The 19171-nt window shown below is 40.7% G+C and overlaps 1 protein-coding gene across 1 annotated transcript in view; it reads right to left on the bottom strand.

The window, feature by feature from the left end:
* STXBP3 (syntaxin binding protein 3) overlaps positions 1-14727 on the bottom strand; it is a 55349-nt gene extending 40622 nt beyond the window's left edge. The window contains exons 1-3 of the mRNA XM_059078648.2: positions 14474-14727; positions 3114-3163; positions 2412-2493 (exon numbers count right to left, since the gene is read on the bottom strand). Of these exons, the coding sequence (XP_058934631.1) occupies positions 2412-2493; positions 3114-3163; positions 14474-14522 (181 nt within the window). The 5' untranslated portion in view covers positions 14523-14727. The remainder of the gene's footprint in view (positions 1-2411; positions 2494-3113; positions 3164-14473) is intronic.
* Positions 14728-19171: the final 4444 nt, after the last annotated feature.

The raw sequence follows: 19171 nt of genomic DNA, 5'->3' as shown, positions 1-19171 counted from the left end.
AATTTCACCTTTAAAAGATTATGGTTAAATCTGTGTTAATTTACTTTTATTGCTTAGTGCCCAAAATAAAGTGTCTTACAGTCATCTTATGCTGTACATACTATGTATTATGTTTGGTGAGTAACGTACATGTTAAAATGTTGTAATATGATTTAGAACACAGACTTTGAGAAGATTCTGAAATGTCTGGTTATCAATAGCAGAAAGTGCCACTTCTTCAATTCACTGAAAAGTGGATATCTATTAAATGATAAAAAAGGAAAGGATTTTATGATTATTCCTATAATAGTGACAAAGGAATAATCTAATTCCCAGTCTATTTTTTTTAAAGGTTTTTACTTGACTTTAGTGGAGACACTGAGGTAGCATCACACATGTATTTTTTTCTCATGTTTTTTAAAAGTTCCAAGACACACTGAATATTTTCACAAATGACCTGAATGCAGACAGAAAGTCTGGTCACTGAACGGCCAATGCAGGTGAGCTGATGTGGAACTCAAAAGAAATGTGACATGTTCAAGTTAGTAGATATGATTATGATTAAATCAGAGCAAACCTAGGTGACTGGAGGATATTGAGAACAATCCACAGCAATATGCTCCATGATATACAGTCCTATATAACACTTCCCAAAAAAGGCTTCTGTGGTCAAATAAGTTTAGAAAACTGAACACTATACCTATTTCGCAGGGAATCCACATTATCTGCTAGCATATAAAAAACTCCAAAAAGTCCTAAAGAAACCTGGTTAGCTTTGTTTAATGCTGTTTCCCAAACTAATGTGGCCACAGAGTCCTTTCCTTGAACAGTATCAATCAACACTGAACACACAGTAAGAAACAATGGTCTATAAAAATTCAATAAAACCTCCTTACAATGCAAAATGGTTCTGTAGCTTCATAGTGCTGCACACATATTATCAAATGGTTCGTTCTCTAACTGCACATCAGAGAGACCTCTGGGAACGTAAAAAAACTTAAGTGGCTTAATCAATATTACACTTATCTAGTTAGGAGAAAAATCAAGGCTTTAATCTTCTAATTTCTAGTTCAGAGCTTAATTTTCTACTGAAGGTCATAAAGACCACAAACTGAATATGTAATCAACAATAAAATATTATTTTACTAATAAATATCAAAAAGTAAACATTGCTAAATGTTTTAGGTAATCCTTTCATTCTACGCAATGCTCATGCTTTCTTGAATACGGGGTGTACTTTTGAACCTCACAAGTTAGGAGTGACAGAGGATACATATACTATACTAGAATCCAAAACATAAAAGAATTATATTTGACTTTGAGTCCCAGTTTTCACTTTACAAATCGGGGTATTAATATCTGTCTTTAAAGGGCTGTTACGAAGGCAAATTTAAATAGATGACTTAAAGGATGATGAGCTATATAGATGATGATATGATTATGAATGTTACAAGATACTGGTATTCTCCCCAAAATGTAAGAGAAATTAAAATCTCATTAACACAATCCTGCCCAGTGGAAGACAGCAACTGTGGTAGTGTGATTTTTTTTTTCCATAATCTCACACTAAAGCTGATTTAAATTTACAATTAATAGCCTCATTTCTAGGTAATAAAGAGAAACTTTAAAAGTCAGTATTATACACTTGTAAATATGTACAAAAGTTGATTTTATGACATAAATCTTACTATTCATTTAAAAACAATACATCGGGCTTCCCTGGTGACACAGTGGTGAAGAATCCGCCTGCCAATGCAGGGGACACGGGTTCGAGCCCTGGTCTGGGAAGATCCCACATGCTGCAGAGCAACTAAGCTCGTGCGCCACAACTACTGAACCTGCGCTCTAGAGCCCACGAGCCACAACTACTGAGCCTGCATGCCACAACTACTGAAGCCCGTGTGCCTAGAGCCTGTGCTCCACAACAAGATAAGCTATTGCAATGAGAAGCCCACGGACCACAATGAAGAGTAGCCCCCGCTCGCCGCAACTAGAGAAAGCCCATACGCAGCAATGAAGACCCAATGCAGCCAAAAAATAAAAATAAAAATAAATAAATCTATAAGAATAAAAATAAAAACAATACATGAAAACCACAAACATTAATCAAAATACTAAGGTAAACCTAGTGCATGAGCATACAAAACTGTAACAAATACTAAGAGTAAAAAATTTGAAGAACAAACTCAATAAGGCAACTTAGTCTTGGTTAGGGGTGCTTAATTGTATGTCTCAGCTGAGGGAAAAACTCACAGAGGCTATTCTGAAGATTCACAAAGAAAAGAATGTCCAGTGTAATTATTATGGCTAGAATTACTAAAAAAATAAAACATAACCCCCTGAGAAACACAATTACTAAAATTTATTAATACTTCAAACTCTCCTAATCATAATAAAAAAAGTTTTTCATGATGAGTATTTGTAACACTTACCAGTTATACCCTCTGCTAGAAGATCTGTCATTTTGCAACACGATGCCAAAAGCTTAGTGGTAAATTCATCTAGAAGCATTATCTTAAAATGAATATAAATTAAGAAATACTATCAGCATTTGACTGCCAAGAATTCACAAAGGACAGAATTTAATGCATTAAACCTACTCAAACTTATAAACTTTTTATAACATAAAATTAAAATATTAGGACAGGGGGCAAAATTATCTCAATTCATTTAACTTGCATGACCTAGAAATTTATTTCCTCAATATACGGACATATGATATTATACATACGTAAGCAAATAGAAATATTTTCATTTTGAAGCAGAGAACTTGTTCATTTTAAATGTATGTTATGTTTAACATCAAATTTTCTTAAAATTATAAAATGCCACTTGTAGAATAATAATTGTTCTAGGCACCGTTTTAGCATTTTACATGGATTAATTCATTTAATATTTACAACTACCCTATGAGGTACTTCATCCCCATTTTATCAATATGGAAACAGGCACAGAGATGTCAAATAATTTGTTCAAGAAGCCACAGCTAATAGGAGGTAAAGCTAGGATGTGAGCGCAAGCAGTATGGTTCTAGACTCTATACTTTTATAGAAGTATAATAAGTAAAATATATAGAAGTCCTCAATAAAGGCTTCTAGGTTCATGCAAATTCTATGTGAGTATGTAAATTCTACCTTCCATTCGCCTTCTTTCTTGCAGTCATCAAACACTGTTGCTTTTATCTCTGCAAAGAAAAAGAGAACTATTTAGGAATCTTAATCAACAGTCAGAATAACTACTCAAAAGGTCCAAGATGGCTGGGAAATATCAACTGGAATTGCTCAGCTACATAAAAAGCATATTCACTTGTTAAACTTGAAGTAAAAATCCAGTTCTCTTTAATATACAACCTATATGGTACATTTAAACTGTAATATATTTTTAATCTTTATGAGAATAAAAATATTATTAAAAAGGCTAGGGATTTCCCTGATGGCACAGTGGTTAAGAATCTACCTGCCAATGGTAGGGGACATGGGTTTGAGCCCTGGCCTGGGAAGATCCCACATGCTGTGGAGCAACTAAGCCCGTGTGCCACAACTACTGAGCCTGCGCTCTAGAGCCCATGAGCCACAACTACTGAAGCCAGTGCACCTAAAGCTCGTGCTCCTTAACAAGAGAAGCCACCACAATGAGAAGCCTGCGCACCACAATGAAGAGTAGCCCCCACTCGACGCAACTAGAGAAAAACCTGCGCACAGCAGCAAAGACCCAATGCAGCCAAAAATAAATAAATAAATAAATTTTTTAAAAAGGCTAACATATTTAATTATATAAACATATCTGGAAAATATATCTGAAAGTATTATCTGACTTGGTGTTTCCTATTTACTTAAATCCTAAGTAAACAAGATGAAAACAAGAAACTGGGACTTCCCTGGTGTTCCAGTGGTTAAGACTATGCACTTCCACTTAGGGGGCAAGGTTCGATCCCTGGCTGGGGAACTAAGATCCCACATGCCACCATGGCCCGGCCAAAACAAAAACAAAAACCCCACAGGAATAGCCCTAACTGGCCCATTGCTAAATTACATCTGACAATCAAAACTAGGTAAGTTTCTTCCTGATTTACTACAATTTTCAAAAATGTGTCACAGCATTAGGATACAAATATTCAGAATTTATTTATAATCAGTAAATATTTATTAATGTGTTCCTTGCAATGATTTTCAAAATTAATCTAAACATATATTTTAAATTACTAAATAAAATACACATAGGCAATTAACACAAATACCTGTTATTCTACTTTGTAAGATAAAAATTTCCCACATTTAATGTTTTATTAATTCTTGGTTAATTTTGAAAACTGTAGTAATGTAACACATAAAATACAATTAAATGTAAATTACAGTAACTTGTTTTTCATTAATTCTTTTTTAAAATTTTATTTATTTTGTTTACTTTTATTTTTGGCTGTGTTGGGTCTTTGTTGCTGCACGTGGGCTTTCTCTAGTTGCAGCGAGCTGGGGCTACTCTTTGTTGCAGTGCGTGGGCTTCTCATTGTGTTGGCTTCTTGTTGCAGAGCACGGGATCTAAGTACGCGGGCTTCAGTAGTTGTGGCACACGGGCTCAGCAGTTGTGGCTCGCGGGCTCTACAGCACAGGCTCAGTAGTTGTGGCGCGTGGGCTTAGGTGCTCTGCGGCCTGTGGGATCTTCCCAGACCAGGGCTCGAACCTGTGTCCCCTGCACTGGTGGGCGGATTCTTAACCACTGCACCACCAGGTAAGCCCCATTAATTCTTGATAATGAGATACTTATATAATTCATTTAAACTTTTCTATTTCTTAATTTATATTTAAGTTAATGCTTTTGGAAATTTACCCACAAGTTTTCAGCACCATGTTAAAAAATGACATGTCCAAGCAGAGGGTATATTTAATAAGGGTTACTGATACTCATCATAAGAATTGTGATCTGAAAGGTTTTATTGTGACTGAGAAGGTGTGAAAGTGTTAAGATATATTAAGAGGCTTATATATGTTTGCTGGGAAGATTATGATGTTATATAAGATTTATGGCAAAAGTCTGAAGTATTTAACCATAATTTAAGCCTAAAGCAGTGGATTCTGGTATTCTACAGGCAAAGAGGAAGGATTTTCTCAAGTAGCACTGAGGCACTGAAACATTATGGTACTTCCCTTTCTAAGCTTGCTTTATTCCTGTATACCTAAAACAAGCTGAAACTCAAAGACATTTTGCTAAGTTTTGCCGAATTTATGTCTTTCTCTTAAGAAATGAATGCTCATGGAATTTATGATGGAGCAGACTGAACAGCTCCCTAGCCGAACTCATTCCAGTCTTTACCACTTTAGAAACTGCACTGTCGTATATGGCAGAAACTAGTCACATGTGGCTACTGAGCACGTGAAATGTGGTTAGTCTGAACTGGGATGTCCTGCAAGTATAAAATACACACCAGATTTCAAAGACTTAGTACAAAAAGAAATTTAAAATATCATTTTGTATGTTGATTACATGTTTCAATGATAACATTTTGGATAGATCAGGTTAAACAAAATACATTTTAAAAATTAATTTCATGTTTCTTTTTACCTTTTTTTTTTTTGATTTGGCTATCAGAAAACTTTAAGTAACATGTGGTTATTTCTAACTAGAATCTGAGCATACCTTAGAATCTGAGGATACCAAGCCTGTCAGTGTTAGCATCTCAAAAATAAATGATAAAGAGATAACTAGTTTTCTGGAGAGAGATTAGGGGCATCCATGAAAAGTGATGTGGTTACAGGTAAAATGTGTTTGGAGGAGTCAAAGGAAATCACAGCAACTAATATGACAGAACTAAAAAGGTATTTCCTCTAATTATTAATGAGAATTATTTAACCTTATAATCCATTTCTCTTACACCCTAAATATGGATACATCCCAAGATTCAATTCTCTTACTTTTGCTCTGCTTGCTCTATACTCTTCCTCAGAGACCATACTCATCATCAAAGTTTCCTCTAACAGATTTGTCCTTTAATTTTTCCCCCAACTTTATTGAGATATACTTAACATATAACATTTTGTAACTTTAAGGTATACAATGTGTTGATCTGATACACATATACTGCAATATAATTACCTCTGTAGTGTTAGTTTACACCTCCATCACCTCACATAATTACCATTTCTTTTTTGGGGTGAGAACATTTAAGATCTACTCTCTTAGCAACTTGCAATTATATAGTATAGTACTGTTATCTATAATCATGATGCTGTGCATTAGATTCCCAGAACTTACTCATCTTCTAACTGGAAATTTGTACTCTTTGACCAACTTCTCCCTATTTCCACCTAACCCCCAGGAATCCTTCAATTTTCCACAAATCCTCATCTCTCCTTGGACTTCTTTCCATTACACAATACAGGTTTAAGCATCTATGTGCCTCAAACTGAGATTAAATACCCTAAAAACTGCTCTAGACTTCTCCATTTCTGAGTTTTATTGTCATCTTCTTAGTCATAGTCTTCGGCTATTTCCTCTTTCCTCCATTTCTAATCATTAGGCTGTACTGATTGTTCTTTCTGGTGACTGCCGCTGTCACCAGCATTGCCTTGATTCTCATCATTTCTCACTGAACTACTGCAATAATCTCCTGTTTGGATTTCCTGCTTTCTACCTCCAACCCCTTTACCTTTTCCAATCCATTTTTCACACTGTTGTCAGAGTCATCTTCCTGAAGCACAGCCCTGTTATATCAATACCCACCTCAAAATTCTCTCAAATGCTTACTTTTACCTACAGAATAAAATCTAGACTCTTACTATTCAACATCCTCCATCAACTGGCCTCCACCTAATCTCTAAATTAATCTTCCACCAGTCCAGATGGTACCCAATTAATGACCTATTAATACCAATTACTCTATCTTTGCTCCTTCTGTTTCTCCTATATATAAAAGGAAATGTATTTAAAACTGTAACACCAAAGAGGATGTGAAAACACTGAAAGGAAAAATAAAAGGAGAACTAACAACGTAGTGTATAGCATCAGCAATGCCAAGGTATACTTGTACAACTATCTTTAATCACAGAGAAACTAATAAACCTGATAAATATGCAAGAAAAACTGATTTGTCTGAAAAACAGGAAATGAATAGGTAAGAATCTTTATAAAGGTAATCCCAGGGGCCTGGGGCAGAGGTAAAAGTAATACTCATTACTAGTTGAATAAAAACAGGTTGACCAGGCTTCCCTGGTGGTGCAGTGGTTGAGAGTCCACCTGCTGATGCAGGGGACGCAGGTTCGTGCCCCGGTCCGGGAGGATCCCACATGCTGCGGAGCGGCTGGGCCCGTGAGCCATGGCCGCTGAGCCTGTGCGTCCGGAGCCTGTGTTCTGCAACAGGAGAGGCCACAGCAAGTGAGAGGCCCATGTACCGCAAACAAACAAACAAAAAAACAGATTGACCTGCACTTCCCTGGTAGCACAGTGGTTAAAAATCCACTTGCCAATGCAGGGGACACATGTTTGAGCTCTTGTCCAGGAAGATCCCACATGCCACAGAGCAACTAAGCCCGTGCACCACAACTACTGCACCTGCGCTCTAGACTCCACGCAAGCCACAACTACTGAAGCCCACAAGCCTAGAGCCCATGTTCCGCAACAAGAGAAGACACCACAATAAGAAGCCTGAGCACCACAACGAAGAGTAGCCTCTGCTCGCCACAACTAGAGAAAGCCCGCGCACAGCAACGAACAGCCAACTCAGCCAAAAATAAAAATAAATAAAATAAATAAATTAAAAACAAAAAACAGATTGACCTATTCATGGGAAAGACCACTTAGGGCTTTCAAGGTTTACTGTTTTTTGTTTATTGTTTTTTGGTTTTTTTTTTCGGTACGCGGGCCTCTCACTGCTGTGGCCCCTCCCGTTGCGGAGCGCAGGCTCCGGACGCACAGGGTCAGTGGCCATGGCTCACAGGCCCAGCCGCTCTGCAGCATGTGGGATCTTCCTGGACCGGGGCATGAACCCGTGTACCCTACATCGGCAGGCGTACTCTCAACCACTGTGCCACCAGGGAAGCTCAAGGTTTACTGTTTAAAAATTTTATGAAATGGGAATTCCCTGGTGGTCCAGTGGTTAAAACTTTGCCTTCCAATGCAGGGGGTGCGGGTTCAATCCCTGGTTGGGGAGCTAAGATTCCACATGCCTCATGCCAAAAAACCAAAAAACATAAAACAGAAGCAATATTGTAACAAATTCAATAAAAACTTAAAAAAAAATGGACCACATCAAAAAAATCTTTAAAAAAATTTATGGAACAATATGAAAATTGAGAACTAGTATAAGACCACCTAAATATATACAAAGGCAAATATTAAAGCAATTATTTCTAGGTAGAAATTTAGTAACTTCTATATTTATTCTTCAAGCAAATACTTTACAATTAAAAGTCTGAAGGGGGACTTCTCTTGTGGTCCAGTGGTTAAGAATCCATGCTCCCAATGCAGGGCGCCTGGGTTCCATCCCTGGTCAGGGAACTAGATCCCACATGCCGCAACTAAAAAAGATCCTGCATGTGGCAACAAAGACCCCGAGTGCCGCAACCAAGACCCAGCACAGCCAAATAAATAAATATTTTTTAAAAAAACAACAAACAGGGGCTTCCCTGGTGGCGCAGTGGTTGAGAGTCCACCTGTCGATGCAGGGGACACGGGTTCGTGCCCCGGTCCAGGAAGATCCCACACGCCGCGGAGCGGCTGGGCCCGTGAGCCACGGCCGCTGAGTCTGCGCATCCGGAGCCTGAGCTCCGCAACGGGAGAGGCCACGACAGTGAGAGGCCCACGTACCGAAAAAAAAAAAAAAAAACCCAACAAACAGCCTGAAGTGTTCCTCTCTTAAACATAAGGGTGTAAAGGTAAAAAGCCACTGCTATAAAACTGCTTGATGGCAATGTAAGTCAGAACAGTAGTTACTCTGGGGTAAAGGGTGGAATTTGGCCTTGGAAGAGTTATGGGGTGCTTGGAAACATTCCATACCTCAATCTAGGTGGTAGTTACATGAATAAAAATTTATCCATCTGGGACTTTCCTGGTGGCGCAGTGGTTAAGAATCTGCCTGCCAATGCAGGGGATACAGGTTGAGCCCTGGTCTGCTAAGATCCCACATGCCGTGGAGCAACTAAGCCCGTGTGCCACAACTACTGAGCCTGTGCTCTAGAGCCCGTGAGCTACAACTAGCCTGTGTGCCTAGAGCGTGCTCCACAAGAGAAGCCACCACAGTGAGAAGCCTGTGCACCACAACAAAGAGTAGCCCCTACTCGCCACATCTAGAGAAAGCCCGTGCGCAGCAACGAAGACCCAATGCAGCCAAAAATAAATAAGGACTAATAACTAATTAATAAGGACCTACTGTATAGCACAGGGAACTCTACTCAATACTCTGTAATGACCTATATGGGAAAATAATTTTTAAAAAGAGAGTGTATATACATATATGTATAACTGATTCATTTTGCCGTATGCCTGAAACTAACACAGTACTGTAAATCAACTATACATCAATAAAAAATTTTTTAAAAATTTATCCATCTGCACATTTAGCATTAGTGCACTTCACACTAGCATTATACTTAATGAAAACTTTAGGAACAAGAAAATGACTTCCTTTCAGCACTGTTCTAGTAAGTCCCCAAAATGCTGATGACTGCTGTTTGAGAAGGAGGAAAAAGAACCTTCCAGCTTTAGTAGCTCATCACTGCTACAGCATGTCTGAACAATTTAGCTCCAACCTACCTTTTAGTCTTCATCCCCCTATTTCTTGCAACAAATACTCTGTACTCAAACAAAAGGAATTATTCCCTCTTCCATAAACAATCGCATACTTTCACATCTTTGGGTCTTGGCTCAGATTTCCCTGTCTGGCAAAATCCTACTACCTTTCACTGTTTTTCTTTTGTTTTGTTTTTTTTGTTTTTTTTAAAATTTTTTTTATTTTTTTATTTTCTACTACCTTTCACTGTTACCTCCTATTTAGAGTCTCCCCGATACACTCGCAGAGGAAATAATTCCTTTTTCTTCTCTTCTCCCATGAAACTTCTTCACGCTGCTAATATAGCACTTAGTACCTATGTACCTGTCTCCTCACACTGAACTGTAAACTCCAGGAGGTCAAGGAGTAAGCACCTAGGATAGTGGGTGGCACAGAGTAGTCAATAAATACTGATTTAAAAGAATACATGACTCTGCAAATATCCAAAAAGTAAAAGAAGAGAATTTTGCTCAACAAGATAAACTTAAAGTGATCAGAATGAAAAAAAGACATAAAACAAAGATAACTGATTAAAACAAAAATATATTTTATACATGCCTATATTCGCATAAATAAGTTCTCAAGGAATTTATAAGAAACCTGAGTGGTTGTCTCTGGAAAAGGGGTCTGGGTAGGGATGAAGATTAATTTTATTTTACAATCGTTTCTGTTATCAAAATTTTTTGCCACATCAACGTATTTAAGAATGATTAAAATTGTTAATTACAAAGATTTTGAAAGAGGAGGAAAAAGTTATGTTAATGTTAACTTTAAAAAAAGGAAGTTGGGCTTCCCTGGTGGCGCAGTGGTTGAGAGTCTGCCTGCTGATGCATGGGACACGGGTTCGTGCCCCGGTCCGGGAAGATCCCACATGCCGCGGAGCGGCTAGGCCCGTGAGCCATGGCCGCTGAGCCTGCGCGTCCAGAGCCTATGCTCCGCAACGGGAGAGGCCACAGCAAGTTGAAAGGCCCGCGTACTGCAAAATAATAATAATAATAATAATAAAATAAAAAAAGGAAGTCACAAAATGACAAATAATAAAAATATATCTGAAGCTATAAAAGGACTAGAAGAAAAATGTGAAAAAAAACCCAAAAGCTTATGATTTAATGTGCAAAAAATTGGCTCAGATAAATACATCCTGATTACTTTTTTTTTTTTTTTTTTTTTTTTTTGCGGTATGCGGGCCTCTCACTGTTGTGGCCTCTCCCGTTGCGGAGCACAGGCTCCGGACGCACAGGCTCAGCGGCCATGGCTCACGGGCTCAGCTGCTCCGCGGCATGTGGGATCTTCCCGGACCAGGGCACGAACCCGTGTCTCCTGCATCTGCAGGCGGATTCTCAACCACTGCGCCACCAGGGAAGCCCCTGATTACTTTTATTTGTAATTTTACTAGGTTCATTTTCTCTAACATTTCCTCTAAAATATACAAGGTGAATTACAGACATTAGACTATCGTTTATAGACAAGAAAGAAAACAGGCTATAATGAATAAGGAAAAAAATGTCATAGGTCGCTTCAACTTGCTTTATGGTCGATTTAATTACTATTGTTTTGCTGTGTGTTTTTCAAATAAAGTTCATCAAATTTTTATTTAAAATCTTTTATCAGTGATATTTTTATTACCATTCCCGCCCCCCATAGCAAAAGTGGCAAATGAACAATACCAAGCACTAGAAACTTTAAGTATGGGAATTAGTTTTGTAAATAAATGTAGCCCTTTGCACTCAAATATTAAATTTTTAAAAGGGGTTTTAATGTGGTCCCTAAAGGCTGATTCCTTCTCATGTTTTAGGTCTCAGCTCAAATGTCACCTACTCAGGGAAACTTTTCTTGATCCACCTACCTAGAAGAGTCCCTTTCTATATATAGATATCACAGACTGAAATAATCACATTTATTCTTTGTTTACACACTTATTTTCTATTATTCTCCACTTGAATGCAAAATTCAAGAAGGCTGGGAACTTGTCTGCCTTCTATTGCTGTATTCCCATAGGAATTTAATAATATTTATTGAATAATGGGGGATAATTACAAAACTGATCTACTGTTTTCTTTTCCCCACTGTTTACTTTTCACAAGCATTATTATCCATTGCATTCTGCCAGGGCCTGTTTGGAATTTAAAGCTCTAGAGAGGGCTTCCCTAGTGGTGCAGTGGTTAAGAATCCGTCTGCCAATGCAGGGGACACGGGTTTGAGCCCTGGTCCAGGAAGATCCCACATGCCGCGGAGCAACTGGACCCGTGTGTCACAACTACTGAGCCCACGCACCACAACTACTGAAGCCCGTGCGCCTAGAGCCCGTGTTCCGCAATGAGAAGCCACTGCAACAAGAAGCCCTTGCACGGCACCCAAGAGTAGCCCCCACTCACTGCAACTAGAGAAAGCCCACACACAGCAACGAAGACCCACGCAGCCAAAAATAAAATAAATTTAAAAAAAACCCACGAATCTACTTTCTACTAATCTCTATAGATTTGTCTATTCTGGACATTTAATATGAATGGAGTCATACAATATGTGGTTCTTTACAACTGACTTCTTTTCATTTGGCATAATGTTTCCAAGGATCATCAATACTGTAGCATGTTTCAGTACTCCTTTTTTATTGCCCAATAATAACCCATTGTATGGACATAACCACAGGTTATTTATCCATTCACCAGTCCATGGACATTTGGGTTGTTTTTGACTTTTTTTCTATTAAGAATTATGCAGGGCTTCCCTGGTGGCGCAGTGGTTGAGAGTCCACCTGCCGATGCAGGGGACACGAGTTCGTGCCCCGGTCTGGGAAGATCCCCCATGCCGCGGAGTGGCAGGGCCCGTGAGCCATGGCCGCTGAGCCTGCGCGTCCAGAGCCTGTGCTCTGCAGTGGGAGAGGCCACAACAGTGAGAGGACCACATACCACAAAAAAAAAAAAAAAAAAAGAATTATGCAGCTATGATAATAGATGTATCAGCTTTAACATATGTTAAAGAGATAATAATTCTTATTGTTTTGATATTTGTAAAGAATAGTACCTGGCACAGAGTTATGTTAAAAAAATATTAATTCCCTTCTCCCTACTTTACAGGTAAATTGAATGTTAAGTTATTTATCTTTCTAACCTGACCTAACTATACTACCTTCAACCTAGCAAAACCTTTTCCCAGTCAAATATATGATTCTCCTACATCTGAGGAGATTCCTCCATCATTTCTTTCAGACTTTCTCATCTTTTGCTAACAGAACTCAGAGGCTCCCACTTCTCTTTCTCTCTCTACTTTAAGTAAACTAAGTGTTGAATGAATATCATCTTGTCTTTTAGTTATGTTCCTATTTCCACAAAAATTCGAAGAACTATTTTTTTTTAATCTATATAACACTTCCTTCCATTCAGTGTCCCCTCTTCTTTATCTTATGCTCCATGTAGGTATCCTGGAGCTACCTCAAGTTAACAGCACAAGACAGAAATTTTGTTACCTGTAAACGCTCGCGCTTGCCTAGTTTCCATGCTATCAATACCGAGGTTACTATCATTAACCTTTTTTTTTCTGATAAATGCTGATGTTAAGGACCATCTTGGAAATTATACAACACAATTCATTACCCATTTTCATATAAATGTATTTAAATGCCACTGTGATTTTAAAACATTACCAAACCTTAAAAGGGACCCATGTAAATTATGAAAAACAAAATGCTAACCTTATAATTATCCAATTAAAAAATATTTTCATAACTTTTTTCCCCTTCTATTTATAACCTTGTTTTTAGTATGTTAAGCAGTATGCCAGTTACCGATTTGGAGTTTTAACTTTACACAGGAACTCTGCTTAACAAGCTGGAGCCAGAAATACTAATTAGATGTTACCCCTTTCCACTAGTAGACCATAATTACTTTGAGCCCAGCAATGCCAAACAATGATGGTTCTTCCTGTTTGGCGGTTTCATTCCTTCTCTAAGCTGGTGGACCTAGGTTTGGAGTGATATTTATGAAAGTCGTAGATGATACAGCACAATGGCAGAATATCAGTAACCAATAAGTATTATAATACACTCCTAGCGGAAGGGAGTGGCTTCGAGAGTGGAAAGGAAGAGGTGAAGGTGCAGATTTGCCCCGAGATTTAATCATTCCGATGCTCCCTAATCAAGAACTCTTTAGAAAAGTGGGTTCTTCTAGAAGGGAAGAAGGGTCTGTTTAACAGTGAGGTTTTCTTTTTGTTTTTTTAAAGGACAAGCACTGTAAAGAACGGTTAGTAAAACTCTCGCTGATACTAAGACGAATAAGCATAGTAAGCAGTCTTGGAAAACTCAAGCTTGTTGAGAAGGGGAGGGGCGGGATAGAGAAACACAGCGCTCAGACTGTCTCGGGCGGAGAGACATCGCCGACTGGTGGGGCCCTGGCGGCAGCGCAAGCGAGGAACCGCGCAGGGGCCGCGGGCGAAAAAGCCGGGCCCGGGGCCGCTCACGCAGGGCGGGGTTTCGGGGCCAGAGCCCGGCCGAGCCCAGCCCAGAGGTTGCCGGACGCCTGCGAGAAGGCCGCGTCCTCCCGCACCCCGCCCATCGTTGGTGCTGCCAGAACAAGGGCTGGGAAGGAAAGCAGGAAGAAGTGCTAACATGGACATGGAAGCCAAAGCAACGAGTGCCCGTGGCGGCTCCCCAAGAGACTGCTGGTCTGGGGCAGGAAAGCAGGGCCCGGCGCCGCGGCCTCTTGGCCTTCCCTCTCTCAGCCCCTGCCCCACCGCACTCACTCTGCCACACGATGCTCTTCAGCCCCCAGTCCGTCACCGGAGGCGCCATCTTCCCAAACACCGCTGAGGACTAGCCGCAGCCTCCCACTCGCAACCCACTTCAGCTGTTAGAGGGGGTTCGGCCGGGCCCCGCCCGTCGCTGAGGGGAAGGCCCCGCCCACACCCACGGGCCGCGCCCTCCGGTGACGTCACGGGCGTCCGTAAGGTGATTCCCGCCCACCCCTGGACTGAGGCTGCGCAGTGCGGGTGGAATCTCCGTGGGCAGTTGCGCGCCCTCTAGCGGGGGGCTGTCAACCGAATTTCGACGTCCTGGGACGTCAGAAAGCGAAAGCATACCGACGGATTGTGAGCTAATACCATCTTAAGAAATCTCAAATTCACGCATACGATTCATGAAAAAGGAAGTGATCCTTCGCTTCGCAAAGTTCTTCACTTTGCGAAGCGGTTTGTAATAGACTCTTCACTCAGTCAGCTACCGAATAGAAAATGTAGCCTCCAAAAAGTTTATTTTATTCATTTTTCAAGGACATAATCATTGTATAGAACTATGAGGTGCCGTCCACTGTGCCCAGAACTCTGCAGGGCTTTCAGGAAAGTCAAAGAAAGGAGACCCACTAATGAAGAATTTAAAATCTAATTAGCTCAATTCCTGGCATGCCGAAGGTAGTCAAAAACTGGTTGAAGTAGCGAATGCCTTAATGGTGACAATATATATAAATGAACCAATAAAATAATAATTATTCAACAAACATAAATTCATGTGGGAAGGGCTATCAATGCTTTAGGATTTAAAAGAAGGGAATTATTGCTGATTCACAAAGGAGGTGATTGGAGCTCAGACTTAGAAAGTTTAGGCAGAGATCTATTTCCTGAGATGGTTCATTTGAGACTTGAAATCAAAGCAATCATAGGGGAATTCCCGGGCGGTCCAGTGGTTAGGATTCCCCGCTTTCACTGCTGAGGGGGTGGGTTCAATCCCTGGTCCGGGAACTAAGATGCCGCAAGCTGCGTGATAAAAACAAAAACAAGTAGTCAATCATGAATTAAAAGAGTTTAGTTGCTGAGAACTGCCCCCCCACACACTGTAACATAACCATCGTATACTGGTGGAAAGTAGACTTTCCCACACCATTTGCAAAGAACCAATGGTTCAAGCTGCTCACATAGGGAAGTGCAAATGGTTAGTCACTACTAGTAATAACAATGGCTAATATTTACTGAGGGCTTACTATATGCCAGGCACCACGCTAAGTGGATTATCTCATTGATCCTCAAAGCAACCCTTACAGACAAGGAACCTAAGGCTTTAGTGAAATTAAGTAACTTGCCAAAGATGCACAACTAGAGGTGCAGTGGGAACGAGAAATCAGGCTTGAGCTACACAGAAAGCAATAGGGCAGTCTGTGGGATAACTGGCAAGTTTTGCTTTTTAGCTTTTTAGGAGAGAGAAGGAGAATGAAGAATAAGAACAGCCATAAAATGGGTTCAAGCAAAACCTATGGCCGTGAATGGTTTTTCCATGCAAGTCTTGTATGAGCCAAGCTGGAGCTCTGGCCTTTGAATGCACTTAGGGGGTCAGACTTTTAAACAAATGCACACATTACATTCCTCTCCCTTTTCAATTTTAAATCAGATTCTACTTAGTATACCGGGGTTGAGGCCCCAGGGATAAGAAAAAGACAAAGTACAGACTCACCCTTCTAAAATGGAGCTCTTTGCCCTAGAGGGTCAAACCAAGACAGAAGAGTGATGTGGGAGGAAGTGCCTCCATCCTCTACCCTTGAGGAGAATGACCAGGTACCATGGGATAACATAGAAAGGCCCTTCTGGGTTGGAAGTCTGACTTGGGTCACATGGGGTGTGGCTGTGACTCATGCCTCTGAAGGCCAGATTCCAAGGTGGCAGTGTGAAACAGTGGAGCAAATGTGGGTGTTAACAGCATATAGACATGGGTCCACAAACCCTGGCTTTGCCTCTAATTAGTAGTGTGACTTGAAACACTCCAGTGTCATTGCATTTATCTGTTGAATATGAGTATAATATCTCAAACTTCACAACAACCCAACAAGATGATAATCTTTATTGCCATTTTACAGATGTGAAAACAGATTCAGAGAAGTTAATTCACATAAGACCTCAAGATGGCTCCAAAGCCATTGCCCTTTCCATTGTACCACATTGCCTAACCTCACTTGCTCCCCTAGTTTCACATAACCTTCCTGAGCTGTCTCTCTAGTCTCCTTTAGTTGGTTTGCCTAAACAGATTGAACAAGGAATTTGAGTTCCCTGAACATGACACAGCAGAATGGAAGGTAAAATCCACCAGTGCTGGTCAGAGATGAAAAATCTGCTTTGCATAATTTGTAGAGCTGATAAACAGCTACAATGATCGAGGGCTGAATGTAAAGCTCTTGAGTTAGGGCAGATCACTCTCTCACCATCCTATTCCCAGGTCTTCTTCTCTAATAATTTATCACTTAATCATGATAACCCAGAGAAATATTTTCCATAAAAATATCATGGATTAGCAGGTCTGATCAATGGCCCCCTGATAATTTGTGTTTCAATTGGTTAGCTGTGAGAACATGGATTAATTCCTTGACCTTTCTGGGTCTCATTTTTGTTATATGTATAAAGGAATAATATTATTATCTAGCTCACAGGGTTTTTATGAGAATGAAATGAGTATGTGAAAAGCACTTAGAAGCATGTAGTATGTGCTACATCCATGATTTGATTTCATGTTCACCCAGTGGGGACCACATTGTCTTCCATGGAATTCTGACCAAAACAGCCCAGACTTAGATGCCTAGCTATGTAGACAGGCCATTTCATTTTCTGTGTTCTGGTATTAATAGGGTATGAGTGTACTGGTCCCAGCCCCCTAGTGTCCTAGAACCAGGGATCCTGGCCTTCCATTTGGCCTTTGCACTCTATCAAAGGCTGTTCCAGTCAGCCATGGACACAACTCTTTTCAGAGGGCACACCCTGCCAGCAACTGGGCTCAGCACGCTGTCTCACATGGGCTCTGAACCACAGCCCAGAACGCTGCCTCAGTTCATGGTTGCCCTCAGAGGCATGGACCCACTCTGAACCCTCCAGATCTTCTCACCAATCTTTCCTCACATGCCACAGCCCTCTATCTTCTGTTAAGTTAATTAAACAAGGAGGCCATTAGACTGAGGTCGTTCTCATAACTTAGCCGCCTTCGTAAGCAAACAAAAACCTAAGTCTGCAAGGGTCTCGAGCTTAAGAAATCAAAATCTAAGGACAACCAATCACAAACCCTAGCCAACTAGGGTTTCCCAAATAAGGCAACCACTATAGCTATATAGCTATTGGCCATAGCTTTAGAGCTAATCAAATAATATCCTTGCTTTGCTTCTGCCTCTTCTCAATAAAAGCCCCGCCACCACCAACATCTGCCCCCAGCACCTGTCAGTGGAGCGCTCCTAACCAATTCTGTTTTGGTGCTGCTGAATTTGAATCAATTTCTGCTCAAATAAACTCTTAAAATTTTTAATATGACTCAGTTTATCTTTTAACACATCTCAGCTTCCCATCACTGAAATGTTGCTTCAAGGAAGAACTCACCAAGGCAAGCCTTTTAAGGTTCCCAAACCTGGCTGCATGTCAGAATCACTTGGTGAGTTTGTTAAAAATATAGATTCCCAGTCCTGGTCCCAAACCTGCTGGGTTAGAAACTCCAGGGGTGATACCCGGAAATCTATATTAAGTAATGGGTTCCCCAATTGATGTCGATACACCTAGCCCGACTTCTGTTCAGACACTGGTATTTCGGAACAAAAGTGAATTAAAACTTGGCCCTCCTCTGTGTGTGCTCTCTGATACAGCAAATTCCATTTTTCAGGATCTGTGTCTTCGTCTATGTCCTTTTCAAGTGCACTTGCCCTGGGGAGTATCTCTCATCAGTCTTACACAGAAAGGGAAAGCAGACATAGAAAAGGAAGTTTGCTGCTCCCTCCTAGTGTACTTCAAGCCTAATTCCACACTCCAGTTCCCTCTGGGCAGAGTTTTATGGCTGTTCTTAACAACAGATGTTCTTAGTTCCACAGCTATGCTTCTGGGGAGTAAACACTTTAGTTACCTGTGTGTTACACAAGTCCTACTCGCACTATCTTTTTGTGTGTGTGTGCTAGGCGGGCCTCTCACTGTTGTGGCCTCTCCCGTTGCGGGGCACAGGCTCCGGACGCGCAGGCTCAGCGGCCGTGGCTCACGGGCCCAGCTGCTCTGCGGCATGTGGGATCTTCCCGGACCAGGGCACGAACCCGCGTCCCCTGCATCGGCAGGCAGACTCTCAACCACTGCGCCACCAGGGAAACCCCGCACTATCTTTTAATAAGGTTACTGGCTCTTGAAGGACAAAATCTTTTTAGGTACAACAGATTTATATTATATATCACTGCCTTTTCTCTCCAAAGATTCAAAAAATAAAAGCAATTTAGAGTATAAGCGGGGGCTACAGCCAGCAAGACTGATGGTCCTTCCCTATGTCACTCTGCCACCGTTTGAGGCTCTGGTCCTGGCTGTTCCTCCATCTGAAATCTTTGCTCATTCAAAAACACGACCACAGTCCTTCCAGCAACAGGCCAACAGCTCTGCTTTCCCAGACACACACACAGAGGTCTCATCACACGATGCTTTGGCTTGGTGAAGGCTGCAAGTGGCTCAGCTTCC

This window comes from Kogia breviceps, chromosome 1 (assembly GCF_026419965.1).
Source record: "Kogia breviceps isolate mKogBre1 chromosome 1, mKogBre1 haplotype 1, whole genome shotgun sequence".
NCBI classification, from domain to species: Eukaryota; Metazoa; Chordata; class Mammalia; order Artiodactyla; family Physeteridae; genus Kogia; species Kogia breviceps.
This window is presented reverse-complemented; position numbering and strand designations above follow the sequence as displayed.